We start from the raw sequence: 25828 nt of genomic DNA on the forward strand, positions 1-25828 counted from the left end.
GTGTACCAGTAGCTCCAAGTGGATGAGAGGGGGGGGCACAATCAACTTGCGTCAAAATGTCACCTGACCGGAAGGTACCCTAATAGCTGGGTTGCCTTTTTCGCCGTAGTACTGCCAGCAGCAGCAGCTAACGGGCTGATGAGGCAGAGCAGCAGTGCGAGAGGAGAGAAAACACACCGCGACGCTTTCTCCCCGGTACTCGCACGATTCGTGGGAGCTTTGACGACAGTCCAACAATAAGCCAGAGCATCCTTCGCGTCCGTCACCTTGCGCCTCTTCATCACGTTTTCTTGCATTTTTGGACGTTACATGGGCGCATGGGGTCTGCGATGAAAAGGTCGGTGAGGTGTTCAGCGGACAAGAGATCATCCAGCTAATGTTAGCCTGCCGCAGCCTGCCACGGATCGCCCGCCGGTGTGGATAGTGGGGAAAGCTTCACGGATTCACGGACCGTCGCCGTTCACCCTCAACAATGGGCCTCATATTCGCCAAACTGTGGAGCTTCTTTTGCAACCAAGGTGGGTGTCGTCGGCATTGTTACGGCTCAGTAGCCCGACCGTTAGCGACAAACACACGCGCACACACACACACACACACACACACACATACAACCGAGGTGGGCTGTTAGCCTATTAGCATAAAGTGAGCAGCAAATGCCTTCGTAACGCAAAGCGCAGAAGACTCTCGCTGTACATTCGCTGTGACTTCACCGCTCACTGTTGCCCCACTCGCGTTCCTTTGTTGTACACGTCTCAAAGAGCCGTCCTCACCACGTTTCTTCGAACGCACCACTTGCTGCTTCCAGCCACTAACTACTCCATCTGCTAAGCTCTTTATCACTTTGTAAAGCTTTGTAAATCACTTTAAGTCACAGTGGGCTTACGCGAGCGTTTTCCTCGAGTCGTGAGACCGCTTTGACTATCTTCTGGACGTTTTGTGTTGCATAACGTCTCTTTTTTGTGTGTGTGTGTTAAAGACGAAATGCAAATATTCTAATAATTAAGATTGGCGTCGAGTTAAAGCCCGGAGGATGAAGGACCCGTTTAACAATTGTTACCTATCCGCGTGAATACGCTTTACGTTGGTATAATTTATAAAGGCTATTCTGATTTGTTTCTGATTTACGACGCCTATTTAAAAAAAAGGGGGGGGGGGGGTCAAAGTGTTCCAACAGCCTCGAAAGGGAGCGTTTTCTTACACTTGAGTTTTATTTGTGCACGATTTAATGTAATACGTTATACTCCCCCCCCCCCCCCCCCCCCCCCCCAACTAACTTCAGAGTTGTTGTTTGTAATGATTTCATCGATTTTAATATACATCTTGAAAAACTAAGTGTCCCCCCCCCTCTAATTTCATTGCCCTGTGCAATATTCTTATCTAGCCAGGAAAAGAGCTGAGTCTTGCGTTAAAGCCCTGGATTACACCGGTCCGAGTATTGAATGTCACTCATTTGTCGGGGAGATTAAATTCAGGTGGTGTTTCCCCCTGCGGAGTTTAAGGTGATGACGTGTGGTCACGAAAGAGGAATTCGATTACGACGAGAGGCTCGTGCATGACATGAGTAATACTTTTAAGGCGGGGAATTGGGCTTTTCTCCTTCTAAATTATATATGTTGTTATTCCAGCGGCTTAGTACTCGTCTGTATTATGTTGCTGCGGGCTACATGGTCATGCTGGCTGCATGACAAACCTGTCCGGTCACTTTTGGTGCCTTTTTAAGTCCAGGCTGCCTGAGGTGCTGTTTTAAATCTGTAAATGTAGAAGGTGTGTTTATATATATATACATACAGATATATATAATTTTGAATCATTGCTACAGAGAGCATTGGGAACGTTCTCTGTTTGTTTTCCCTTCAGTCTGCCTCAGCCTCACAGCACTGGAAGCTCGTTTTCCCTGCTGAATAACATTTCTTCTCTATTCCGCTTCGTCAAAATGGAATTTGAATGCCTTCTCTTGACGGTGGTGGGATTCAGACGTAATTGCACTGTCATTTGGTTGCGCCGTCGGGGATCTTTACTCTTTTTAGGAAGCAATAGACGTGCACCAGCCGTGTATGGTGCAGAGCCGCAGGCCGCCTGACCAGACCTCCTTCCTCCTCTGCAGTTAGAGGTCTGGAGGGGGTGGAAAAGTCAAAACACTCGACCAGACTATTTTAGCACGTCGCTGTCAACTCCTAAACTCTGTGTTTAGTCCGCCAGCTTGACAGCCATCAAAGCCTCAACTGTTGCATACTTGCTGCATCAACTGTGAAATGTGGAAAAAATGAGGCCACGGCGGATTTGAGGAAGGAAACCCTCTGACTTTGATTTTAAAGCAATGCATTGTGGTGCGAAACCACATCATGACGGCCTTCCTGCCCGTTATTGTTCTTCTCCTGAGTTGTCACATTTATTTTCACAGAGCACAAAGTCATCATCGTTGGACTTGACAATGCGGGGAAAACCACCATCCTCTACCAGTTGTAAGCACTGTCAACTTTCACATGAATGGTTTTGAACGTGGTCGTTTATGAACCGATTTCACGATTGTATTATTCCTCCCTCCAGCCTGATGAAGGAGGTGGTCCACACGTCGCCCACCATCGGCAGCAACGTGGAAGAAATAGTGGTGAAGAACACTCACTTCCTGATGTGGGACATTGGAGGACAGGAGTCTCTGAGGTCCTCCTGGAACACCTACTACTCCAACACCGAGGTGAGGGCCACCGTTGGACACCTTTTAACATTGTGGCGTTGGAGGCCAGCGAGGCATTGTCCGGGTGGTGAGAGAGAGGGCGAGCGAGCATTCTGGCAGCTGGCGTGTTTGTTCAGAGCAGGGGCCGCCCATGTCAGAGGTCGGCCTTTGACAAAGGAGCCAGTCTGAAAGGCAGAGCCGGGGTCGGCCTCCACAGTGCGTCACTGCAGAGGAGGCGGCGAGCAGATGTGCAAGAGTTCCGCTGCAACGAACTGAACTCGTTTGCACCACTTCCACACGCTAAGGCGGCGCACATGTGGCCTGAAGTGCATCTGTGCATTTCAGGTCACCAGTTCACACATGTTCATGTGGAAAACTTTCAGCTGAACCGGTTTTTGTTTTTTTTAGTTTGTTTGGAAATATTTTTGTTTCAATTTTTTTTTTTTTTTTGAGTCAAAGGATCTTACATACATTACTTCATTGTACCAGTATTCATTTTCTGTCACACAAAAGTGCATCAACAAGATTATATGAACATATTATCAAATACAAACCAAATTGACGTCCAAAGAAAAGCTGAACTTGTGTCTGGATATCTTCTATATTATCAAAAATAAACCTATCAAAAGTAGAAAACACTACATAATAATAAAATGTAAATAAATAAAAGGGGAACCAAACAAAAAAATAAAGAATGGAAAAGTTGGAAATAAGATTGTGTCGGAGTTTAGCGGAAGGGTTCTTTCAACTTTGCTCCTGTGCCTCTGTATTTTCTCGTGTGCCCTGCAAAAAAAACGTGTTTCACTTCTTGAATGTGTCGCCTGCTGCACCGATGGCACAGCGTTGTGGAGCGTCAGTGTCTTCTTGCAGAGGCAGCGTGTTTAAATGCTCGTCTTCCTCAGTCGGTTGGATCAAACGGCGTCTTCGACTTCGCACCAAACCTCGCCAGGCTTTGGTGTGCTGCCACACGCCGTCTCCGCCGCGCATTTGAAAAGCATGATGCGCATAGCATTCAGCAGCAGCCATTGTGTGGCTCGGCGGCCCACCCACTGTGATTGCTGTGGGCTGCTGTAAATGTCTTTTGAGAGGCGGCCGCTGAGTGTGATCTGTCCCTCCCGCCCTGCAGTTTGTCATCCTGGTGGTGGACAGCACAGACAGAGAGCGGCTGGTCATCTCTAAAGAGGAGCTCTACAGGATGTTGGCCCATGAGGTAACGTCCACACACACACACACACACACACACACACACACACCTTGGTTCAGTGAAAAGGAATGCAAATGCTTTTCATGCCCTGGAGTCGTTCTTTGCACTGTTCTTGTCTTGCATTTCCAGAGATCGTCAAAAAGATTTCAAGTAAACTTTCCAAAAAAACAAAAAAAACAAAAAACTTTAAAATTTCCAAGGGTTTTTACCATTGAAAAGTTAATTCTGCAAACTTGTTCCCATCAAACATTTTGCGCGTCAGCTTTGATTTAAAAGATAAAAGTCACCTCAAAACCGCGTCGAACAAGAGGAAGTTGTCTGGGATGATGCCGTTTCCAATCAGTTCGCATCGCAACACACGCGTCAATGTCCGTCGAAAGGTTCTGTGAAAACCTGTTAATAGTTCTCTGTCCCCTTCCTGCACCCTCCACCCAACTCGCCCAACTCCAGGACCTGCGGAAAGCGGCCGTTTTAATATTTGCGAACAAGCAGGACATGAAGAATTGCATGTCTGCGGCAGAGATCTCCAATTACCTCACCCTGAGCTCCATCAAGGACCACCCCTGGCACATACAGTCCTGCTGTGCCCTCACTGGCGAGGGGTAAGACACTCCTTTCTGATTGTTTTTTGTTTGCATACTTTGTAGAGAATGCTCTTTTTGCAATATAATTCTCTCACAATATTCCCGTGAAGGTATTTGATTGGTTAAGAGCAGTGTGTAAAACGAGTGTCACACAGGAGGCAGTGCTGGTGTCCTAGAAGACTGTAATTCACACAGACCCTTGAGGTCACTTGGTGAATGCTAATGTTATTTAGAAAGTATCTATAAAGTATATTCTGTCCATCGCAACTGCAGCTCGACCATTTTATTCTTTTTTTCGTCAAAACATTTAGGACGCAAGACGCATTCATGCAGTTACACTGTTTAAATAGCAAGTTGCTGCGCAGGGAGCCTTTCAAGCCACCAGATGTCACTGTGTCGATTCAGAATAGCTACAGAAAGATTTAGTTGTGCATACTAACCCCCCTGTTTGTCTGTCCAGTTTGTGCCAAGGACTGGAGTGGATGACGTCGAGGGCGGGACTCAGATAACGCCTCCTCAGGACCACTGACTGCTCGCACCGCCCCCCCGCCCCCCCACCACCACCACCACAGTGGCACACTGGCTTGTTTTCACAGGCTCGTTGTTACTCATTTTTAAACAATTTTAATGGACATTTACCTCCTGAGACGTCACACCAAGGGAACGTTGACCCTATCGTACTTTTATTGTGACGGGGAAGCGGTTGGAAACTTGACGAGAAACGACCGAACAAAGCCTCCTGGCTGCCGAGCCTCAGACTTTTCTTCTTTTGTAATCGATGAAGAGACCAAAAAAAAAAAAAAAATCTGTTGGAAGAGGGTTGAGGTGCGTGCCCGCAAGTAAAAATGCAGGGCTGAACTGGACTGTCATTAACACTAGAGACACACACACACACACACACACACACACCATACATTGCAGCACATCAGGTCAGAAACGCCGTGTCAGTGTCGGGCTTCACGCGGCTTCACTTCAGCTCTGTTACTTTACACAGCGGCCCAGGTGGAGACGAGGGCTTACAAGCAGTATTGTTCATCGACTGAAGTGGTGCCACGAAGCCGTCATACTTTTTTTTTTTTTTTTTTTTTTTAAGGACAACGTTTTTTGTATATTTCTCTTTTCCCACGCAGCCATTTTTACCTGTTACACTTTTTCAGTTTCATAAGCTACATCGTTGGTGGTTATTCTCACACATTGGTGCTGTATTGAAATGTGGATTAATGTGAGCCTCGTTTTATTTACTTTGAGTCTCGACTTTTTTTTTATATATATATATTTTTAATCTGAATGGGGGGAAATGCAAGAGTGGCATGCAAGCCGTGACCTTGAACTGACCCAGCCAGCTGGGAAAGACTCCAGCTACTTTTTTTTTTCTTTCTTGTTTTTACTTTACTTTTTAAGTGCAGGTACAACATTAAGTTGTGATGACAGTGTTTCCAATTATTGCGAGTAATGCGTTATGCTTTTTATTTAATTTTAATCTTTTCTTTTTGTTTACCTTGTACTACAGGCTTGCCGTTGGCAAGTTGGCATCTCATTGTTTTCGTATGACCAGATTGGTGCTCTTCAAGTGTGTCTGACCCAGTCTATCATCGCTCATAAAGGAGAAAGAATGCAGACATTTTTGTGCCTGTTTTACTTTTGAAAAAACAAAAGGGATTAAACTAAAGGACGTCATTCGCACAACCTGCAGTTGCATTGATTTGTAGCAATAAGCTGCTCCGAGCATCTCTCATTTCCTGATCCTCTGTCTCTCTCATTCTGCTTCATACCTGGGTTTCTCACTTTGTTTTGGTGGAAGACTGGAGATGGCTGATCTATGCACGCGTCACTTGAAACCGTGTTTACCTTTTGCAAATTCCAGTGGCCAAAAAGAAGGCGCATGAGTTTCACTGAGCTGGTTGCAAGAGCCTCCAGATATCTCAGTGTGCCTTTATCTGGATGTTGCCAAGCATGAGAAAACCTGTACTGTGTGGTGAAGTCTAGCCTGGGTCATGTACTGCACTTCACTTCTCTTTTGAATAAAACTTTGAGCCTGTGGAGCTCTGTATATTTCCCCGTATTTGAAGAAAACCAAAACTTTTTTTTTTTTTGGGGGGGGGGGGTGTCGTGGTGTGAAAAGCAGTGAAGAAAGTGGCCTTGTCTGTTAACAAACACATGTTTATTCACATCTGCAATATATCAGCCACTTATTCAAAGCACAGAAACCCTAGTCATGAGGGAAAGAAACAGCAATCTAGTTCTAAAAATAATGCACGGTGGACATTTCTCTGTATGTACTCGCTGTCCTCTAATGTCCTATACATTCACTTCTCAACGAAGCCTTTGTAGCGGCGAGGTAACAAGAAAACACTGCCAAGACAGACATGTAGAGAGGCTGTTAACCAGGAATAAGTTAGAAAGGGGGAGGGAGGGCGGGCAGTAAAAACACTGGATTTAAACAAAGTATAAAAAAAAAATTAATCACAGGACTGGAAAATAATAGGACATCTGTTAAGAGCTGATATGTTTTCTTGTTAAGCTGCAACTGAGTCGCCAAGAGCTCCCTTGACAATGCCCTACCGAGCGGTGCAGGTGAATGCGAGTAGTAGGAAGGGTTGAATAAAGAGCCGGTTTATTTTTCAAACTCCAAACGCTAAAGATATCCTCACAGTAACGTAGAAAGCAACACAGAAAGATGAATGTTGGATCAGCGTCTCACACCGGGGCTTTAGACAGCTTGGCTCTCACACAAGTCTTTATATGGTCGTCCCCGGTCCGTTCTCATCCGTGCTGGTGTTCTCCGGACTGCCTTTTTTAAAATTTTTTAGACATCATTCAAAAGAAAGTCAGCTTGCGTGTGGATCGCTTTTGCCATCCATGACAAGACCACCACAAATCAAATGTCCTCGAGGCGGTCTTCTTTGGAAATGTGACAAGGAGAGGAAAGGGTTTTTGTTTTTTTTAATGTATGGGCATGTTGGTGCTCGAAAGTTTGTGGTTAAAAATAACTAGAACTGGGTGTTTAGAGCTTGAAGTCGTATCTCAGTGGTGAGAAGGAAAAAAGTCCTGCGTCTTGCAGAGTGAATTCAGTGCCAGCAGAGGAGACGACTTCCAACGCGTGTTAAAGAAAAGGGTATGAAGATGGCTCTTGGATGAGGCAACAAAGTCAAAAAGTAAATATATGTGAGGCCAGAACAAAGAAGCCATGACATGCTTTGGCCAAAGTGTGGACGCTTGAAGGCGTTCACACGCACAAAGCTCTGGGGAACCTGCAACAAGACGGAAAAACTCATTGAAATCTTTATTCTGAAGCTGATGAAATGTATAACTGTCAATTATCTTATCACGTAAAAATAATAACAATGATAAAGAAAGAAAATTCCTGCTGGGGAGGATCTCACCTGTCCTCGGTGAAGCCGTCCATCTCCTCCTCGTCGTCATCCAACTCCATTTCCAGCTCGTTGTCCATACAGTTACGGCCGTAACCGCTCAAAACGCTGCAATTGACAAAGATTCCACTTCTGTCAAATATCAGCACAGCTTCAGTGGTTGCCGTTTGGTTTATTTTGCACGCACTAGCAGCACTGCACGGACCTGACGGAGCGGCACGTGAGAAACACGATCCTCTTCAGTTTCTTGTTGTAGAAGAAGTAGTTGAAGGACCAGAGGCTTCCTTCTTCGCCAAACGGGTCGGAGTCCAGGTCCGGGTTGTAGCTGAGAGACAATGAGGGTTAAAATTCAAAACTCAGCAGAGGCCCATTTTGCAACCTGAGCCATTTCAGCCCACAGGACCCACAAGAATTTTGCTTGTCGTTCAGTACAGCTACCTGTAAATGTCACAGCCCTGCAGGTTGATCTCTTGATCGATGACGCTCCACACCTCTGGCCCCAGAGAGTTGAACTCCTCTCCCACCGCTGAGAACATGCTGCTGTTCACTGCGTTGGCCACCTGTGGAGACATCGGTCCAATAACTACCCCGAGAAGCTTTCCGCTTTTCCAAAATGACCCACGGCCGTGACAATAATGGGCCTTGTCTGACCCAGCTCGAGGGGCAGTACTCACCCAGTTGAGACTGGGCTCTCGGCTGAACTCGTGGGCCTTCGCCGCGCTGAAGTCGTAGTCGGGCCGGAAGGACTCGTTGAGTGTTGTGATGAGGTAGAAAAGGGTCTTCCTGCAACACTTGTCACTCAGAGGGTTGTCCCCGTCCTCGCTGCTCTTCCCCAGCCTGGACGAGACAGGACAAATGTGTATCAGGACGTTGTTGATGACTTTAACCGACTTTAGCCGCGATGAGCTGCACAACTTACTGTGAAGGGCTAGTGGCGCTGGTGGACTGTGGGGGAGAGAGAGCCTCCAGGACATGTGGCTCCCCCTCCTGGCAGAACTGCTTGAACATATGCTTGTCGTCCCCTGCCATCTTGCAGGAGTAGCTCTCGATCCTGCAGGGGGGCGAGTTAACATTGCATTACAAATCACACAAACAGTGACTTGCATGAAGGACGGGTGGCTGAAACTTTTTTTCAAAGACTCCAAACCCCCCTTTCTGAAGTGCGGCCAATATCTTGGCGGCTTAATGCCATATCTGCACAGACACCTGACGGGAACACGCTACCAAAGTGTCCAGCAGGCTGCGTCTCTTCTCGGTGTCAGACACAGCTGTAAACAGATAAGCAAGGGGGAGGAGACGGGTTTGTTTATTTTGCACCCCTCTCCTCCTACGTCGGAGTTATGCAAGCACCACAGGTTGTGCAACCCGACACAGACCTAGTCGTGGGACCCTTGCTGCCCTTGCCAGGCTAAATATAGGATGGCTGGGCAGCAGAGGACACCAGAGTGGAAATAACTGGCCTGGTTTTCTTGATACAACACAGCTGACCAGCCAGCAAAACACTGGGGTGACCAAGACACGAGAGGCCCGGAGCCAAGTCAAGGTTACCGGCAACAAACACCTGTGTGAGGGAGGCTGTTTGTGCCTGGAGGTTGAGTGCACAGATTGGGCTGTGGCGACAATGTGGTCGTACAGAAGAGTGGTGGTGACATGGCGGCAGCAGGGGAGAGATTGGCACAGCGGAGATCACTGTCTCGCCTCCCGGAGCTGTTGTGAAACCAACTGGATGAAACACCGATCATTCCAGCCATAGTTGATCACTGCTCACTAGTTTTTGTAGTCAAGCGGTGATGTAGTAGACAGCTTTGATACTTCTTTTTCTCAAATAAATGAACACAATAAAGTTGATTCCCACCGTAAACCCTCTGAAAGGCCTGGTGGGAACATTTTTAGTTAAAGGCCACAATGTTGCCGCCTCACTAATCCACTAAGCAGCCTTAACACCAGCAGCCTGCGCTGCCCCAGCAGCACTCTGCTCCCAGGTTTTGTGCATGTGCACACTGTGCCGACACTTTGCACGGGCCCGTTAAAGTGAGAGGCCACCAGCTTTGTGCGTCACTGGAGATCACAAACAGTGCAGACGCTCAGTTTCCTCACCTACACTCACTCTGGGTTGCATAGCTCCGCAACCCACTGCCCTTTGCACACCGTAACTGAGAATCTTACATAACCTGAAAAACACAGCGACGCTTTATTACCTTTGCCCACTTTAAATCCTGCAGCAATTTGCATTGACAAGACCGCACGGCATTTGAGTTGGTGAATGTGCCACAAACCTCAGCAGAAAAAAAAATGCAACGCCAGTGATCTGTGAACCAGTCACACCTCTTTTGGGGCTTGTCACTTACTTCATGACAACGTCCCACAGTTTGCCATAAAACGAAAGGCAAAGTGTTTCACAACGCTGACACCTACCAAATGGAGCATGCGTGTGTACAGATTTAAATGCCACTAGTTCAACCAGTGGAGTACGGTGGCATTTAAATATTACAGTGGCAGTTGACTCCAGTTAGCAAAGTAGTAATAATGCAGCCCTTACTGGGACGTGTTTCTGCAGCGTATCTGCAACCATGAAGCCGTTTATGGCCGTTTAAAATCCAAATCAGTGTTTTCTTGGCGTTTGTGGGATCGGGTTGTGTTGCTGCCTTGGATACGAGAGTCAACTTACCTCCCAAGGATACGAGAATCTCCGGTTTCAACGCACAGCCGAGAGCTGAGGGCTTCAAAGCTGGAGTTTTCCAACAGTTTCATCGCTGCGACAAATCAAAAGGACATTTAGGTCAGTCACATGTTTTTGCAAGTGCAGTCAATAAAGTTGAACAGCAAACTGGCGGAAGCACCAGAAACTATTAACTCTAACTTTAAACGGTATCCAAGAAGTTTTATGATAGTATTATTGCTGTTTTACTCTACCTCAACTTTCATATTCAGCAATAGAAGGAAAATGCCTCGCTGTCTCCTCCAACACAACTATAGGTTCCAATAACAACAGTTGACACCACCTGTGCTGCACTGTTGCCACCCTCTGTCCCAGTTCTTTTCCCGCATCCATTTTTAATATCGACCATATTTTGTTACAACGTCCTTTCAACACTTTTCAGTAAATCCCCCTTCAACGCGTGTTCTCTTTGTTGACTATCGATAGAAAATACTTTAATCTCACACGAAAGGCATACGATGAAATTGATATTTTGTTAGTGGGCGGGGAGCAGCGCGACTCAACGGGAACAAGCAACGATTTAAAGTTACATAAGAAGAAAAACTTGGGGGGGGGGGGGGGTTCCGCCCGAATTACGCTTAAAAAGTCGTTCGAAAATAACAACGCAAACGACCAAATACAAGTCAGACGATACGACAGCAATTTTGTGAACGTCTTTCCCACCAATTTAAAGTAATCGACTTTTTTCGCGCAACACGCCAAATGCTAATGTTAGGCTGTGAGGAAATAACAACGTTATTACTTCTTATTACACACGCAACAAAAACCAGAAGGAAAAAAAAAAAAAATGTATTCGCTTCCCGTTAGCCCTGCCCATCCCCCACACTGTTTGAATTCAAGTTGGCAAATCTTCTTCCTGGTTTGTATTTATATAAAGATATGACTTACCAAAAATATTTTTCGACACACGCAATATCCAGCGGGTTCCAAACGCCGAGCAGTCTCCGTGGACGGTGCTTTTCCGAACCTAAACGGCTCTTAGTTGAAGCAAAAGATTAACGATCTCCGCTTTTGTTGATGCCTTGCTAACGCTAGCAGCTAGCCTCTTGGGTTATCAACGGACAGTCAATTCGCAGCCCGAACGATTAATTCCAACAAGAGCTTAAGCACTTTAGAGGGGCACTCGGTCGAGGATGACTTATTCTGAGGCTTTTCAAATTTATAGAAAAACTGCTCTTCCCGATTAAATGCGATGAAATCAAATCCAAAGACTGTTGACGTCCGTCGGATTCTGTCTGCAGCGGCATCCCTTTCGCCGTCAATTGACAAGAAGAAATGTCTTGGCTAAATCAAGTCGCTCTTATTGAAGCGACTTGATCAAAATAGTAGCAACTAAAGAGCTACCTTGCCGAACGATGTACGAAATTGGTCCTTCGGTTCTGCAAAGATACCGTCAACAATACATCGACTCTGGTCAAAACAAGGGAATCTACTGTATCCCTAAGCCGAGCCCCCTTGGGTTATATATATAAACTGACAACATATACACGCCCAGTTTCTCAAGTGCTCGCATGATTGGCCAGTTTTTCTGTCAATGTATCCGTTCAGTGTAGTGATTGGCTGAACTCACTTACACCCGCCCCACCCAGAGCTAGGTCAGACCACTGGTTTTCTGTCGCTTGAAATTGCCGAAAACAGAAACCACAAGAACGTTGTTTTTCTCAATTTTATTTCTCAATGCGCCTCCGTCATTAGTATGTCAAATAACAATACTTTGACAGGCTCTGGGAAATATTTAAAATTACGTTAATGTATACATATATTTTAGCCTGGTTGCGCGTGAAATAACCATGAAAATAAATCTTTTTTTGTCTTGGGCCAACGCATATTACCGTAAATTAGATAATATGTTATCAACTGTTAATGAAACGTTGAAACGTTTTTGATTTTAAGACGTTGGGATTTTGCATCCGCTTTTCGCAATGTGCATTCAAGAGTTTGTTGTCTAACGCACATGACGTTATATCTTTGCGCGGCTCTGCAATGAAATGTAAATAAATAAATAAACTGTAGGTTTTGCCGTCGCTCCGGAACAAGCTGGGATAGGCTCCAGCACCCGTGCGACCTTGAATGCGGAAGAAGGGGCGGCAATACACTGGATGAATTAACGAGCAAAACGTTGACATTTTATGCCGATGTACATCAATTGCGAAGACAATGGAACGGTCCTTTGTTTGTGTAGCTCGCGGAGAGAGGAATGGTACGCGGCCCAGTGGCCTAATGGATAAGGCATCAGCCTCCGGAGCTGGGGATTGTGGGTTCAAGTCCCACCTGGGTCGATGTGAAAACTTTATTTATAAATGTGAATCAAGTCTATTTTAATTGATGTAGTTTATATGTATGCAATTACTTGGATGTTAAAGTATCTCCTTGTTGTGTTTTATTTTGGTTTTGAGATTTACATGGATGCAGTATTAGCCCCAACTTACCTTTGCAACATTACAGTGAGTGTTTGAAATTATCAGAAGGTGATAAGACAGAAACTGGGGGCCTTAAATATATATATATATATATATATATATATATATTTTTTTTTATTGCAAATACAAATTGCTTACAGAAGTAATACAAGTTGAGTCTATGTACTGTTGATTAGTCATATCTATGGGATATAGTCAGAAACGTTGTGCACACCTGTGCACTCATTGTCTAGGTACTCCAGAATCACCATGCCTCCATTGTACAAAGGACTGTCCGGATGAGCTAGTAGGGAGAGCAGGGTGTCATCCATCCGGAAAACCTCACCTGTCTCAGGGTGACATAAGCGTAGTTTCTGCACACAGACAAAAAAAATTGCAACATTAAAATCCAGGTGGAGAATCCAAATAATGCATCCAGTTATCAAAGTGGTACCCCAGTAAGAACGAAACAACAAAAGCAGCAATTTTATTTGTACTCTGCATTTTCAAAAGAGATAAGAAGAACAAAAATCATTTGAGTACTACGTAAGCAACTATGGACTTCTACGAATGGTAAAAACATAAAATCTCCACAGACAATTCCACAGGTTGATTGGTTCGCTCTTCTGGACGGGAAGAATGACCTTTGTTGGGATTTATGGTTCTGTATATCAGGTTATATGATAGAATTCTACACGAGTTGGTTAGTTGCCACAGTACTTTGTCAGTCTTGTAACTCCAGCTGAACTGCACCTTGCTCTGCTCTAAAAATGAAGCCAGTGGGTGCAGCAGCAAAGCCATTCGATAACACACTTGCATCCAGTTTAATCTTAGCTATTTCGAGTACAGTACTTAGCATGCAAACATTACCTTAGCTGTCAGTACATTGTTGTTGTTTTTGAGGCTAGCTAAAGAAGCTGCATAATCCACCACTTTGCCGACACTCCATTTGGAGCAAAAGAACATGGGTTGGCTGGGAACTTTAGATTCTTTTGGAAGATACACCTGAAAGTAGGTCCTTTCTGTCTGCAGGGCAAAAACATGGAAAACATGTTCACAAAGTAGGTCAAAATAGCACAATTTAATTTGTAGTTTGTTTGTTTTTTACTGTGATAACCTGTTCTGTGAGAAGGAACATCATTTTACAATGCTGTCATGAAATCAGCAAAAACTTTACCTGAGGCAGTCCTTTGTCTCCTGAAGCGTGCAGTTTCAGTTTCATTAAGGCTACCTTAGCCGCAGTTGCACTGTTCTTGGCTCCTCTTCGTCCTTTACTTTTTGACCCATCTTTTGACTCTGTTGTGACAAGTCAAGTCAGGCAATGAAATAAAATGAAATAAACACAAACAGGAATTTGATACCAAAGAAAGTACATAATACTGACACCCTGTGGAAAAAAGAGGGATGTAGGTTTCAGTGTGACTGACCAATAATCTTTTGAACCAACTCTTTTGTTGCTGCCATTCGAGGTTGTTGTACTTCCAGCTTCTCACATTTATGATCATTTTGATGACGATGACTATTGAAGAACAAAGGAGAATAAGCCTTAAATAACAACTCTCCATTCGCGACAAGTATGAATACAACAATGTTTCCCCAACTGTGACTTAAGTGTCGAAAACAAAAACAAAACTTACGCCAAGCAGAAATGTTTTTCACACTGTGGACATATTACTGGCAATAATTCCTTTCTTTTGCACTCTTCAAATGAACAGGGATAACTTGTGCTGCCACCTTCTGACCGGGATTCTCTCTTTACTGGTTCCTGCTTATGGACAGAAGAAAGAGAGAAGAGAGACTTTAAGTGGGAGTACACAGAAAACTAATTTCCAGCAGTTATTTAATCATTGAAGATTGATAAGAAGTACATGTATCCAACTCAACAGTGTACCTGCGAGCATGAATGGGCATCTTTACCTCTGTGCTCAAGACTGTGAGGAACAAAAAAGCAGACAGGTATGCAAACATTTGAAATCAGGGTTTTCTTTATATACAGCTCTAGAAGTATAAGTACTATGTTACAAACTTTTTAAATATGTAATAATTAGTAGAAGAATTATTCTTACCAGAAGACGCCACTGCAAAAATCACAGACAAAGGGGAGAAAATCTAAAAGAAATATGTAATTACTCATACATATATATTTATTCATTTTCATGAAGTCCTCACTCCAGAGTGTAAATCAAACACGATGTATTGTTGATAACAGTATGCGAATAGTAATGGTAACCTCCGCGAACAACAGCTTGAAATGCTAAACTTTTTCAAGACAACGAAATTATAATAATAATGCCAACGACGGTATCCCAACGACAGAAACCTAGCCAACTACTAGCCTAGCTGAGCTAATAGTCGCTTTCTTCAGCATAAACAGCTGCAAACTGTTCGCATGGGAAATTGTCACATAAGTGGTAATTTAAAAAAAAAAAAAGAAAAAAAACAAACACAGACACACACCTTTCTGATGACAGGATTCGATCTGACAATGCTTTCCGATCTCGAATTCGGCCATTTGAAAGGAGTGAGTCTGCCGATGTCAACACGAACTTTGACCCCAGAAGTGACGTCAAGCGGATAGACGTTTCAGAATTTTATTTATTTATTTATTTATTTATTTTAAAGATTATTTTATACTTATGGTACGAAATATCATTAAACTACCACAGATGAAGTTCATATATGTATTCATATTGATTGAATTGTGTTACAGATAAACTCTTCTTCGATGTATTGTAAGGGCGTTTTGTCACAGTGCCTCACTTTTTTTTCCCTTGACCAAACTTTATTGTTAACTTTCACCAGAGACAAAAAAAAATAATACAGGGATTCTGTGACGGAGTGAGTCACGTGTCACTACGTCACGCCGGTAATTGTGAAAGGTGTGGTGAAAAAATGCATTCATCCGCCGTTTCGAATGGAATTCACAGAGCCGCCAATCCGGAAAATCCGCCCCTAACACACCTGTCTGTGGAAACACCGTGAAGCAGTGGCGACAACAGAAATCCGCGGAGTTTGAAGGAGCTTCAACGTGATCTGGGAAACGCAGATAAAACGACTAAACATGAGTAAAATATCGAAGTTTTTCAAAGGGAACTCCAGCTCGAGTTCCTCGTCGAGATCCAAACACCATCGGTCCCGCGGGGTGCCCACGACCCAAGAGGCCCTTCACAAACTTCGGGAAACCGAGGAGATGCTGACCAAGAAGCAGGATTTTCTGGAGAAGAAGATCGAGCAGGAGCTCGCGATAGCCAAGAAAAATGGAACTAAAAATAAGCGGGGTGAGTTTCGGGTGAAGTATTGTTGCACTTGACGCCACTATTGACCTTATAAATTCGTTTAGGCGGTGGTTAAGAAGAGTGTTGGGATTGTTTACAATTCTTATCAAAGGTACAAGTAATACAGGTAAGCCATTTTGTGCGTCCCTCTGGCGTCTACCCTGAGATTTAAAAAAAAAAAATGGCAAAGGGGTACAGTTCCAAAACACTGACTTATTGTGCACTTTTTCTTTATTATTATTATAACGTTGATTTACGGTTATAACGCAACTGCATTTTTTAAATAGATAAATTCAGATAAATAGGTATTGATTTTTTTACACGTGTAGCACACCGAGAGTCCAGTCTGTTACATCATACAGGTGCTGCAGTGCCTGTTGAATCACCTGTCAAAGACTAAAGATAAACACTATGGAGGAACTAGTATGTGTTGCTTGACAATGCCCAGCCCAATCGTGGTGAATGGACTGTGCATCTTCTTTGTGTCAGTTGCCCTCATGGCCCTGAAGAAGAAGAAGCGCCTCGAGCAGCAGTTGACCCAGATTGATGGGACACTCTCCACCATTGAGTTCCAGAGGGAAGCTCTGGAGAACTCGCACACAAACACAGAGGTCCTGAAGAATATGGGCTACGCTTCCAAGGCCTTGGAGAACGTGCACAAAACCATGTCAGAATTTACCCAACATCATATAACAATCAATAAAAGTCCTGATCTTCTGTCAGTTTTTATGTTTTGACTCTTCCTGTCTGTTTTTGCTCTTTCAGAGACATTGACAAGATTGATGACATGATGCAGGATATAGCAGAGCAGCAGGAATTGGCCCACGAAATCAGTGATGCCATCTCTAGACCAGCTAGTGATACATTTGATGAGGTAAATTAATTTAGCTTCTTTTTCAGTGAGAAATCCTCAATAAACTCAAGTTTTCTATGTATTGTTATAAATGTAATCTTGAATCAGTGTTATTTCGGCAAAGACCCAGCCCTGCAATTGCCCCACTTTAACTGTGTGCACTGTTTGCTTATTCCAGGATGAGCTTTTGGCAGAGCTGGCTGAGCTGGAACAGGAAGAGCTCGAGGAAAGCATGGCAAGCATGGGTCCACTCCCCAGTGTGCCGAGCTCTAGACTGCCCTCACAGCCCAGTCGGCGTGGAAGTAAGTGCAATAATGCAGGAACTTTAAAACAAAGATTTCACTCCATGCCTGATCTTCTGTAAATCTGCGGAACACCAGTTTTGGATATATTTCTATGAAACAGAAGACAGTTTGTTAGTGAAGTAGCAAAAGTGAACATACATTTGCATGTAAATAATGAAGCTGCTACTGAAAAGAGAAGCATGTCTGTGTTTTCTTAAAGAAATTTAAAAACATCTTTATATTTAGAGGGGAATTGGAATATTATTTATTTTCCTAGCTGTTTTTCTGATTGATATTCCAATGTATTTAATGACATTATTTTATTTTTAACTTTTCCCTTCTTTCTAACAGCAACGAGGACAAAGGTTGAAGAGGAAGATGACATGCGTATGCTCGCATCATGGGCAAATTAAACATTGAGTACATTTGTCTTTTGTCTCATGTATTTTGAATTTTTTTTTTGGCGGGGAAAATGAAGTACATAACATTCTTCACGAGATAACCTTTGGTTTCTCAAAGCTTGTTTTTCAAGAGAAGGGAATAAATGTTTTAGATTCACATTTGTATTTTAGACCCTTGTCTGTACAGAATGCACTACCTTCACTTGTCTGATTGTTTTAAATCTGTAGACCAGAATGCTTCAACATTGTAAATAAAATGAAATTTTCCTGTAATATGTGTATTGCATTAATGAAGCCCTATGGTGGTTGTGCTTGGAGAGTTTTTGGACACAGCTAAGAAATAACTGCATAGAATTGATGAATTAGTGAAGATGGAATGCCATATAAAACACCTCTTCGAAACAGACTGGAATTATCATATGTTCTATTATACAAAACACCGTTGAATAGTGCAATACTGACATTTTAAAAGTGGTGACTTATTTTGACCTGAGGACTTACGGAGAAAATGAGGTCATAAAGAGTTATTGTTTATGGACTTTGGACTTTCCCTTCTATGACTTCACCGGTAGAGGGCAGTGATGGTACAGCTAGTTGCCACTTGTCATAAACCGAAGAAGAAGAGTCGGCGGAAACGTTACGGCGAGCACGTCACCAGTATAACGTCATCACCAGTAATAAGGAAGTGCCCCTATTTCTCAATACTTGAGCTAAATCACCTTTGTGAAGAAAACAGCATGGAAACAAATGGACAATCCCACACGACTGGTAAGCGTCAAATCAACCATCAGTTTGCTGCCGTTTTCCCTCGTCCGTTCGAGTTTCTAAGAAACGAAACCAAGTTTTCGCGGACATCTAATTTGGTGGCGCGCGAGCATCAAGTTTCCTGGTTAATGTAAAACATGTAAAACATTAACCGCTCACCAGGATGTGTCACATTTTCACTTGTTGGCGATGTAAATCGTACGTCAACAATTGAACAACATTGAAGCCATTTCATGTACTTCAATGTTCTCACAAAGTCTCAAAAAGTGCTTTATTGAATTGATGGTGCAGGCAGATTTGGCTCTTTCGTCTGTGACACCAAAGCATCACCCTCTTTCAAAGTATTTTATGTAGCTAAAGAATGTTAAAACCACTGTAAACTCTTGTGCTTTCTATTTTAGTATATTTTATGTTCGCATGTTATATATTCTTAATTTACGATGGATGTTTTCGCAATTTTTTGACGCTTTCCTGTTTTGGAGGGCAGCCCTCGGGGGGAAATCCATGAAAATTAAACAAACCTGACAACTTTATTATGATTTTGTTTATTTAACAGTACAAAATATAATAAAGTCTAACCTGTCTGACCACAGCTGGAGATAACCCTGCGTCAGAGGAGGCCAGAAAGAGAGCCGCGGCGGCAGCAGCCGGGTTGGCAAACCGTCTGCCTGAAGTCCGCCTGGTGATGCTGGGCTGGAGGTGGCCGGGGAAAAGCCTGACTGGAAACGCCATCGTAGGCCGAGAGGAGTTCCGCCTGGAGCGAGCGGCCGAGTTCTGTGTGACGAGGCAGGCGGAGGTGGACGGGCGGCAGGTGACGGTCGTGGACACTCCGGGCTGGTTCTCTGCCCAGGACACGCCGCAGTCCTACAAACAGGAGATCCTGAGGGGGGCGACTCTCTGCGCTCCGGGCCCACACGCCTTCCTGCTCGTCATCCCCGTGGGCATGTTCACCGAGGTGGACCGTGCCCGCATCGAAGAGCACGTGGCCCTGTTCGGCGAGCACGTCTGGAGGCACACCATCCTGGTGTTCAGCTGGGCCGAGGTGTTGAGAACAATCTCCATCGAGAGGTACATCCGCAGGGAGGGCAAGGAGCTCATGTGGGTGGTGGAAAAGTGTAAGCGGAGGTATTTTGTCATCAACAACTGCATATTTGGGGAGAACCCCCAAGTGGGACACTTGTTGGAGAAGGTGGAAAAGATGGTCGCCAACGAGGGGGGCTACTTCAACCTAGAGAAGGCAGAGAAGGAGAGAAAACCTCTGGATGAGAACCAGAATCCGGCGCAGGATGCCCGGGAGGAGGAGGGGGCGCAGCCCAAACAAAACTCTGGCCTTGATTTGCCCAACAACCCGAAGGCGGAGACGGGTTTGAATGAGTGATGAAAAAATCACAGCACAGGGGTGATGTTGATGAAAGGTTGCGACCAGTTTCTAAACTGGCATCACTGCTGGAATGATCCACTATTTATGCCTTTAGCTTTTCTTTTCACTGGCCCTTCACACTGGCAAAACACACGCTTCCCAACTCTGACTGTAGTAGCACGACAGCAGCCCATGACCTGCTTTGTCAATGTCAGAGCTTTCAACAATCATCCCGACACTGTCGAAGGTCAACAGAGATCTGAATGTAAGAGAGTTAATCGGTGTGTCATGTCTATTTGGTTTTGTGTTTTTAATACATTTTCTTTTTTTGATTGCCAATTGAAAATGGAAAGTGACACACGGAATACAAGTGTAACTTATATTATTTGTTTTGCTGCAAGCTGACGTACCTATGACCTATGGTTTAGTTTTGTCTGTTGAAAATGAGGTCTTGACTGATACTCCTCAGTTGAAGGGAAGTTGCACTGTCACATTACGAGAATACAAGATTATCTGAAAAGCTATCAATTTTTGTGGAATAATTTCCATTTGTTGTGACCAAAAACTATAAATTCTTTCCTCGTATTGTAAGGATCATTATACTCCTGGTAATAGTTACAATGCTTGTATACAGTTACATTAGATTGTGCCTTCATATATATATATATATATATATATTCAATTCAATTTTATGGTCATTGAATTGAATATATATATTCAATTCAATTTTATTTTTTGGGGTCCTCTTAAATGCATCTTGTGGATGCTTAGACTGCTGTGTGTCTGCGGGAATTATTTGAAGCAATGATGCACAACTTCACAGAGTTTCACAGATGAGATGTGAGAACTCTTTGTTTATGTCACTGTCAGAAATCTACAAAATGTTCTTTGAGCGACAGGCCCTTTGATCACACAAGGGCCTCAGAGGCATTAAGAGTTTTGTTATTTTTAACGTTTGGTTCGGAAGCCCCTCCTCCTGCAACTGGTTCAAATTCCCAGTTTCTGAAAGAGGAGATCAAAGTTTCAAATGTTGTGACTGACTCTTGATAGCTCAGATAAAAATAAGAGGTCTTCTCTGCCATTTGGCTTTAGCCCTGTGGACCTGCTATGTTTGCTGACACAGTACGTAACAGATTGTTTAAGGTGGAGTGGCCTTATTTCAGTTTGAGTGACTTTATCTTCTTCTGACACAAATAAATGCATTTTAAACAAAAGCCTTGTGAATTCCTGAGCAAGCCAAAACAAAATGCGTCATCTCATGTTGTGAAATCAAGCGCTCTTACAAGTTCTCCTCCAAAAACAACAAATCATTACTTTGAGTTACACGTGAATGTAACACAACAGTTATTTTCTCAAGTAATGTCAGAAATATTCTGATAAAAATGTTCCCAATGACCAAAACCTCTAAACTGAAAAGCACAGACTGGAAGGAAGAGCACCATTCTAAGGTTCTTCAAGGCTCTTCATGGTCTGTACTTTGCTTGTTCAAATCTTGGAAATGTCGGCTTTGTTTATTGTTGTTTTGTTTTTTTGTTTTTTTTATCCTGCCTGCGCACTTGATTTCCACCAAAAATTGGAGACATTAGCCAATTAGCCAATGGCCAAAAAAAAGATAAATACACCAGGAAAATTTATGTCAGCACAGGCCAAATAGCTCAGAGGAGAAGGGCTGGGCTGGGCTGGGAGTCCAGAGGTCACTGGTTCAATTCCTGGAGCTGGCAAAGATTATTTTCCATCCACAGACTGAAATAGAAGGATAAAAGCACCAGCAAAGTTGCCAGGCACTCAGGGCAGATAGCTCAGCGGTTAAAAGACAGACTCTGAATCCCAAAGTTGGTGGTTCAAATCTTAAGACAGACAGTGACACGTTTTCAAGTGCAATGGTCAAAGAAGCAGGATGAAAGCACCAGGAGAAGCCAAGCAAACACCTGAAGAATAGCTCAGAGGTTAAGACGTGGACTCTGAACGCCAGAGTTGCTGGTTCAAATCTGACCACAGTCCGTCGTCATTTTTTCCACCAAATCCTGTTAAACATGGCACAAAAGAAAACATTTTTACTTAACTTTACAAAACTTAAAAGAAACTGTGTGATGGCCAAAAAAGAAAGATAAATGTGCAATGAGAACTGCTCTTTTCACTGAGCGTTTAGCTCAACCTTTAAAAATTTGGCTGCAAATCCAAAGACTGACGGTTCAAATCCAGCCTCAGGCGGTGCTTTTTTTATTTTTAATGTCCACTGGCCAAAAATGAAGGATGAAGGCGTCCTGAGAACGACTCCTCCTGTGAGCTCTGGTGGCGTAATGGTTAGTCCGCTAATATGAACCTGTGGACGAGCCTGGTACAGCCTGAACCTGGTTCGAATCCAGAACCAAGAGCAGATGAAACACGGACCTGAACAACTGGCCAGGGAGCCAGAGAGCGAGATCACCTGGGACAATGAAACTGGCCAAGGGGCGGGGCCAGATAGCGTGACCACCCAGGACAATGAAACTGGCCAAGGGGTGGGGCCAGAGAGCGAGACCACCTGGGACAATGAAACTGGCCAAGGGGCGGGGCCAGAGAGCGAGACCACCTGGGACAATGAAACTGGCAAGGGGTGGGGCCAGAGAGCGTGACCACCTGGGACAAAACAGCACATCCAGTACGGAACTGTTGGCAGTAGAGAGCACTGCAGGCAGACCCGGTAGGCGAGGGTGCAAAAAAAGTGAATTTTTTTGGGGGGCTGCCCCTTTTAGCCACGCCCACCTTATTTCCATAATCCTCCATAATTATTGTGTACACAATAACCACACCCACTTTTGCGTCTCCAGCACCAGGCATGGATTAAATTAACATAAATATGGGCGTGGTTTGGAAGACACGCCCACTTCCCAATGACATTTTTTTGGAAAGTGGGCGTGGTTTTAATGGACACGCCCATTCTGCACAAAACTGTGGCAAAAGTGGGCGTGACCTGGCAAACACTAGTTTTCTATTGGACAGAAGAGGGAACAGAGAGTTTTGGACACCTTATTGACATTGTGCAAAAGCTTTATTGAACTTTAAACAGCAAATAACTCACATAAAAGACTCTTCAAGGGGTCCAAACAAAAGAGCCAATGGGTACCTGCTAGTGTCAAGCTAATCACGACCTGTATCGTTAGCACCCCTAGTGGTCGAGAACAGTTGGTCCATGCCTGTGAACTTCTCCCAACCACTGGAAAGCTGGTCATTACCTGCATCTTTAGCACCCCTAGTGGTCGAGACCACTGTGCTCCGTGACACAGATACCTGGTCTGAACCACTAGGGGTGCTAAAGAGACAGGTTATAACCAGTTTTGCCAGTGGCTGGGAGGAAAAGCTCAAAGGCATGGTACCATAAGTCTACCACTGGGGGGGGGGGGGGGGGGGGGGGGCAAGGACACAGGTTCTCACAAACTGTTCAGTGCTCCATGGCGTGGACCAGCGGTCTCAACCACAAGGGGTGCTAAAGTTACAAGCTTCACAGTTGGAGGCCCAAAGTCAATTAGTCTCCAATCCAGCATGGATAATGACCTAAAAAAAAAGATGAAGAAAAAACAAATCAGTCAGAATCACACCACTAGGGGTGCAAAAGATACAGGTTAGCAGCTCTGACACAGTTGGGAACAAAAGTTACCTGGCACTGATCAATGATTTCTGCCACGAGAGGAGCAAAAGATACAGGTTTTGTATTCAGCCCAGCTTTGCAGTGGTTGGGAGCAAATACTGCCTGGCATGGACCAGTAGTTTCTACCACTAGGGGCAATAAGGACAAAGGTTTTCACCAGCGTCTCTGTGGCCAGGATCAAAAACTTACTGCCACGGACTTATGGTCTCTACCACTAGGGGGTGATACAGACCAGAGGACTCACGGCTATAGCCTGAGCTCAAATTGAGTCATGCTGGGTTATAATTTAACAGTTAAAATTTTAACTTCAGCATTATTAGTGAATATTTCTTTCACTCACACCAAAAAGGAAGAGCTGGCTGTTGAGGATGCTGAGAGAACACACAGACCATCAGACAATCCCAACAAAAATATTTTGCCCATGTCAGCACCTATCGGTATAGATTAAATATCTATGACCTTGATGTTTCACACCATAAAAAGCACAACTTTAACATCACAAATTTTTGGAAAAACCATTTACATTTTCTGTGCATATAAAACATGTTGATTTTCTTCCTGGATACTGCAGGACATTTAAATCACTACAGTTTCAAATGGAAGACCGTTAGACGTGTCAAGGATTCTCAAAATACAGTAAAAGAAAAACTGAACTTAGTTCCAAATATTGTCAATAAATAATTGCCCGAGACTTTTTGTGCGTGTTTTGAGAAGGTGTGAATGCATCAGACGCACATAAACATATTGAAATGATTGCATTGCTAGTAAGACAAAATAAGAAAAGTGTATTCTTCCGGTTCTTATACTCTGGATGTGTTGCAATGTTGCATATTGCTGAACGGAGCAGTGCACTTGCAGTGTGTAGCCTGCCTCATGCGATTGACTGCACTTAAAAAAAAAAAAAAAAAAAAAAAAAAATGCATTCGAGGCTGATTCTTAATGCAAAGCATTACAAATGCATGGTGTCCAAAAGCCTTTTCCCACCATATAAAATATATCTCAGGAAGGAGTCGGGGAGGCCAAACAACTTTTCGCCTCAAGTGTAGTTTCCTGCTATACCCACATTTGACACCATTAAGAATTAGACATTAAGATGTAAAACTAATGTTGAAAGCCGAATTGCGCTTTGGCAACATTAAATTCAAACCAAATCAAATGTTGCTTCATCGTGTTTTGTTCGTGAGGCTCGTTGATTGTGATGCGCGGCAGCTGGTGTTCTTACCTGGTCTTCATCCCAGAGCAAAGTTTATCAAGTCCACCGCTTCCTGAATCACGAGTCACGACAACAGTTCAAACATTTCCAATTCTAACATATTCCAAATTTCCAAGACAATCCTGTAGATCCACTTGTCTGGTGCTTTTGTTTGCAGCGGTTTGTTTCTTGCGGGAGCCTGACGACGTTCCCTCAGAGCGTCACCACGTCTTTTACATATTTACGTCACACGGGCGTCACCTTTTCAATATTCTGCCACTGACCACCAGAGGCGCTAAAGCACACGCATGCTCAACAAACTGAACAATTCTTTGTTCGCCTTGTAAACGTTCCGGGTTATCCGTGATTATTACAGTTTTCGGATGGTGAGGAGAGGCAGATATAAGCCTTGGGCTTCAGCCTGCTCCTTTATTGGTTACATGTCGTGATCTTGTATGTTAAACCTTTCCTTTATATTGCCCCCTTGTTGTAACCAAAATAAAGTCATTCATTTATTCATTCATGCCTCATGTTTGCAGCCTTGTGTCATCAGTCATTTTTATTTATTTTCCACGTCTAATCAAGGCCACGCTTGCCATCAAGGACGGGCAGTGAACGCAGGGAGGACGGCCTCATGAAGCAGATCTGTCCCTCAAAGTTAAATTAGAAAGCTGCATTTCATTTTGTGTTCTTCTACTCACCACTAGGGGGCACTAAAACACATGCAAAAATCAAGAGAATTATGTTTAGTTCATTTTCTTTGCGTTTCGTTTTGCAGCAATTTATCAAAAGTCGTGTTGTTTATTTTGATCTCAGTGTATTTTTCTTTCATGGTACTGAAAAATGAGACCTCCTTGCGAGAGATTATTTATTTATTTATCTGGTCAGAAACGGGAAGTTAGCTGCACAATTAGTAGTGTTGCTGATTTTCACCATTTCTTTTTGTTCATGCATGCAGTATTTTGGGACCACATATGACGTCACATTTGCAGCCATGTGTCATAAGTAATTATGTTGATTCTTTCACAAATAACCTTTGGTTTCAATAGCGTGACCTCAATTGCCATGCCAGTGTATTTTTCTTCGAAAGTCTTGAGACACCCGGACTTCCTTCATTTT

General features: G+C 43.8%; 5 protein-coding genes, 2 long non-coding RNA genes and 1 other non-coding gene across 11 annotated transcripts; 4 read left to right on the forward strand and 4 right to left on the reverse strand.

The window, feature by feature from the left end:
• Positions 1-26: 26 nt before the first annotated feature.
• On the forward strand, positions 27-6504 carry LOC142902460 (ADP-ribosylation factor-like protein 5B). Its single transcript, XM_076047540.1, has 6 exons — positions 27-518; positions 2402-2462; positions 2548-2695; positions 3801-3884; positions 4329-4480; positions 4923-6504. The coding sequence occupies exons 1-6, from the start codon at positions 473-475 to the stop codon at positions 4969-4971; spliced, it is 540 nt and encodes a 179-aa protein (XP_075903655.1). The 5' UTR covers positions 27-472; the 3' UTR covers positions 4972-6504.
• On the reverse strand, positions 5738-11997 carry maf1b (MAF1 homolog, negative regulator of RNA polymerase III b). Of its 2 annotated transcripts, XM_076047537.1 has the most exons (8): positions 11441-11997; positions 10502-10586; positions 8753-8884; positions 8508-8670; positions 8272-8393; positions 8039-8158; positions 7846-7941; positions 5738-7713 (listed from the first exon to the last, which is right to left on the reverse strand). In XM_076047537.1, exons 2-8 carry the CDS (start codon positions 10582-10584, stop codon positions 7689-7691), a joined length of 741 nt encoding a protein of 246 aa, XP_075903652.1. In that variant the 5' UTR covers positions 10585-10586; positions 11441-11997; the 3' UTR covers positions 5738-7688. The 2 variants fall into 2 exon arrangements, with proteins under 2 accessions (XP_075903652.1, XP_075903651.1); XM_076047536.1 differs by lacking the exon at positions 11441-11997 and having other exon boundaries at positions 10502-10658.
• Positions 11998-12758: 761 nt separating this feature from the next.
• On the forward strand, positions 12759-12831 carry trnar-ccg (transfer RNA arginine (anticodon CCG)). Its single transcript has one exon. It is a non-coding gene; the product is annotated as a tRNA-Arg (tRNA).
• Positions 12832-13069: 238 nt separating this feature from the next.
• On the reverse strand, positions 13070-15544 carry zfand1 (zinc finger, AN1-type domain 1). Of its 3 annotated transcripts, none has more exons than XM_076047534.1 (8): positions 15409-15544; positions 15018-15060; positions 14843-14882; positions 14589-14716; positions 14379-14470; positions 14129-14247; positions 13822-13977; positions 13070-13325 (listed from the first exon to the last, which is right to left on the reverse strand). In XM_076047534.1, the coding sequence occupies exons 1-8, from the start codon at positions 15461-15463 to the stop codon at positions 13155-13157; spliced, it is 804 nt and encodes a 267-aa protein (XP_075903649.1). In that variant the 5' UTR covers positions 15464-15544; the 3' UTR covers positions 13070-13154. The 3 variants fall into 3 exon arrangements, with proteins under 3 accessions (XP_075903649.1, XP_075903648.1, XP_075903650.1); XM_076047533.1 differs by having other exon boundaries at positions 14589-14719; XM_076047535.1 differs by lacking the exon at positions 13822-13977 and having other exon boundaries at positions 14589-14719.
• Positions 14686-18037, forward strand: chmp4c (charged multivesicular body protein 4C). Its single transcript, XM_076047538.1, has 6 exons — positions 14686-14907; positions 15879-16229; positions 16716-16893; positions 16992-17100; positions 17258-17381; positions 17715-18037. Exons 2-6 carry the CDS (start codon positions 16013-16015, stop codon positions 17774-17776), a joined length of 690 nt encoding a protein of 229 aa, XP_075903653.1. The 5' UTR covers positions 14686-14907; positions 15879-16012; the 3' UTR covers positions 17777-18037.
• Positions 18038-18372: 335 nt separating this feature from the next.
• gimap4 (GTPase IMAP family member 4) lies at positions 18373-21103 on the forward strand. Its single transcript, XM_076047532.1, has 2 exons — positions 18373-18532; positions 19123-21103. The coding sequence occupies exons 1-2, from the start codon at positions 18502-18504 to the stop codon at positions 19905-19907; spliced, it is 816 nt and encodes a 271-aa protein (XP_075903647.1). The 5' UTR covers positions 18373-18501; the 3' UTR covers positions 19908-21103.
• Positions 21104-21882: 779 nt separating this feature from the next.
• LOC142902464 (uncharacterized) lies at positions 21883-22535 on the reverse strand. The gene is made up of 2 exons (XR_012929096.1): positions 22045-22535; positions 21883-21913 (listed from the first exon to the last, which is right to left on the reverse strand). It is a non-coding gene; the product is annotated as an uncharacterized LOC142902464 (long non-coding RNA).
• Positions 22536-22898: 363 nt separating this feature from the next.
• Positions 22899-25383, reverse strand: LOC142902519 (uncharacterized). Its single transcript, XR_012929111.1, has 2 exons — positions 24740-25383; positions 22899-23423 (listed from the first exon to the last, which is right to left on the reverse strand). It is a non-coding gene; the product is annotated as an uncharacterized LOC142902519 (long non-coding RNA).
• Between the last annotated feature and the right edge of the window lie 445 nt (positions 25384-25828).

Source organism: Nelusetta ayraudi, unplaced genomic scaffold, assembly GCF_046127955.1.
Source record: "Nelusetta ayraudi isolate G7.1 ecotype Tasmania unplaced genomic scaffold, CSIRO-AGI_Nayr_v1 ptg000094l, whole genome shotgun sequence".
Taxonomy (NCBI): domain Eukaryota; kingdom Metazoa; phylum Chordata; class Actinopteri; order Tetraodontiformes; family Monacanthidae; genus Nelusetta; species Nelusetta ayraudi.

What these genes read in the sequence shown, in the direction of transcription:
- LOC142902460 (XM_076047540.1), top strand. Translation starts at nt 473, where the DNA reads ATGGGCCTCATATTCGCCAAACTGTGGAGCTTCTTTTGCAACCAAG. An exon ending in GAGCTTCTTTTGCAACCAAG is followed by an intron (nt 519 to 2,401) that starts GTGGGTGTCGTC and finishes TTATTTTCACAG; the next exon opens with AGCACAAAGTCATCATCGTT. An exon ending in ACAGGATGTTGGCCCATGAG is followed by an intron (nt 3,885 to 4,328) that starts GTAACGTCCACA and finishes GCCCAACTCCAG; the next exon opens with GACCTGCGGAAAGCGGCCGT.
- maf1b (XM_076047537.1), bottom strand. Translation starts at nt 10,584, where the DNA reads ATGAAACTGTTGGAAAACTCCAGCTTTGAAGCCCTCAGCTCTCGGCTG. An exon ending in AGCGCCACTAGCCCTTCACA is followed by an intron (nt 8,671 to 8,752) that starts GTAAGTTGTGCA and finishes TGTCTCGTCCAG; the next exon opens with GCTGGGGAAGAGCAGCGAGG. An exon ending in GAGAGCCCAGTCTCAACTGG is followed by an intron (nt 8,394 to 8,507) that starts GTGAGTACTGCC and finishes ATGTCTCCACAG; the next exon opens with GTGGCCAACGCAGTGAACAG.
- zfand1 (XM_076047533.1), bottom strand. Translation starts at nt 15,463, where the DNA reads ATGGCCGAATTCGAGATCGGAAAGCATTGTCAGATCGAATCCTGTCAT. An exon ending in ATGCCCATTCATGCTCGCAG is followed by an intron (nt 14,720 to 14,842) that starts GTACACTGTTGA and finishes TCTGTCCATAAG; the next exon opens with CAGGAACCAGTAAAGAGAGA. An exon ending in ACAATGTACTGACAGCTAAG is followed by an intron (nt 13,326 to 13,821) that starts GTAATGTTTGCA and finishes GTCTGTGTGCAG; the next exon opens with AAACTACGCTTATGTCACCC.
- chmp4c (XM_076047538.1), top strand. Translation starts at nt 16,013, where the DNA reads ATGAGTAAAATATCGAAGTTTTTCAAAGGGAACTCCAGCTCGAGTTCC. An exon ending in GAGAACGTGCACAAAACCAT is followed by an intron (nt 16,894 to 16,991) that starts GTCAGAATTTAC and finishes TTGCTCTTTCAG; the next exon opens with AGACATTGACAAGATTGATG. An exon ending in CTAGTGATACATTTGATGAG is followed by an intron (nt 17,101 to 17,257) that starts GTAAATTAATTT and finishes TGCTTATTCCAG; the next exon opens with GATGAGCTTTTGGCAGAGCT.
- gimap4 (XM_076047532.1), top strand. Translation starts at nt 18,502, where the DNA reads ATGGAAACAAATGGACAATCCCACACGACTG. An exon ending in TGGACAATCCCACACGACTG is followed by an intron (nt 18,533 to 19,122) that starts GTAAGCGTCAAA and finishes GTCTGACCACAG; the next exon opens with CTGGAGATAACCCTGCGTCA.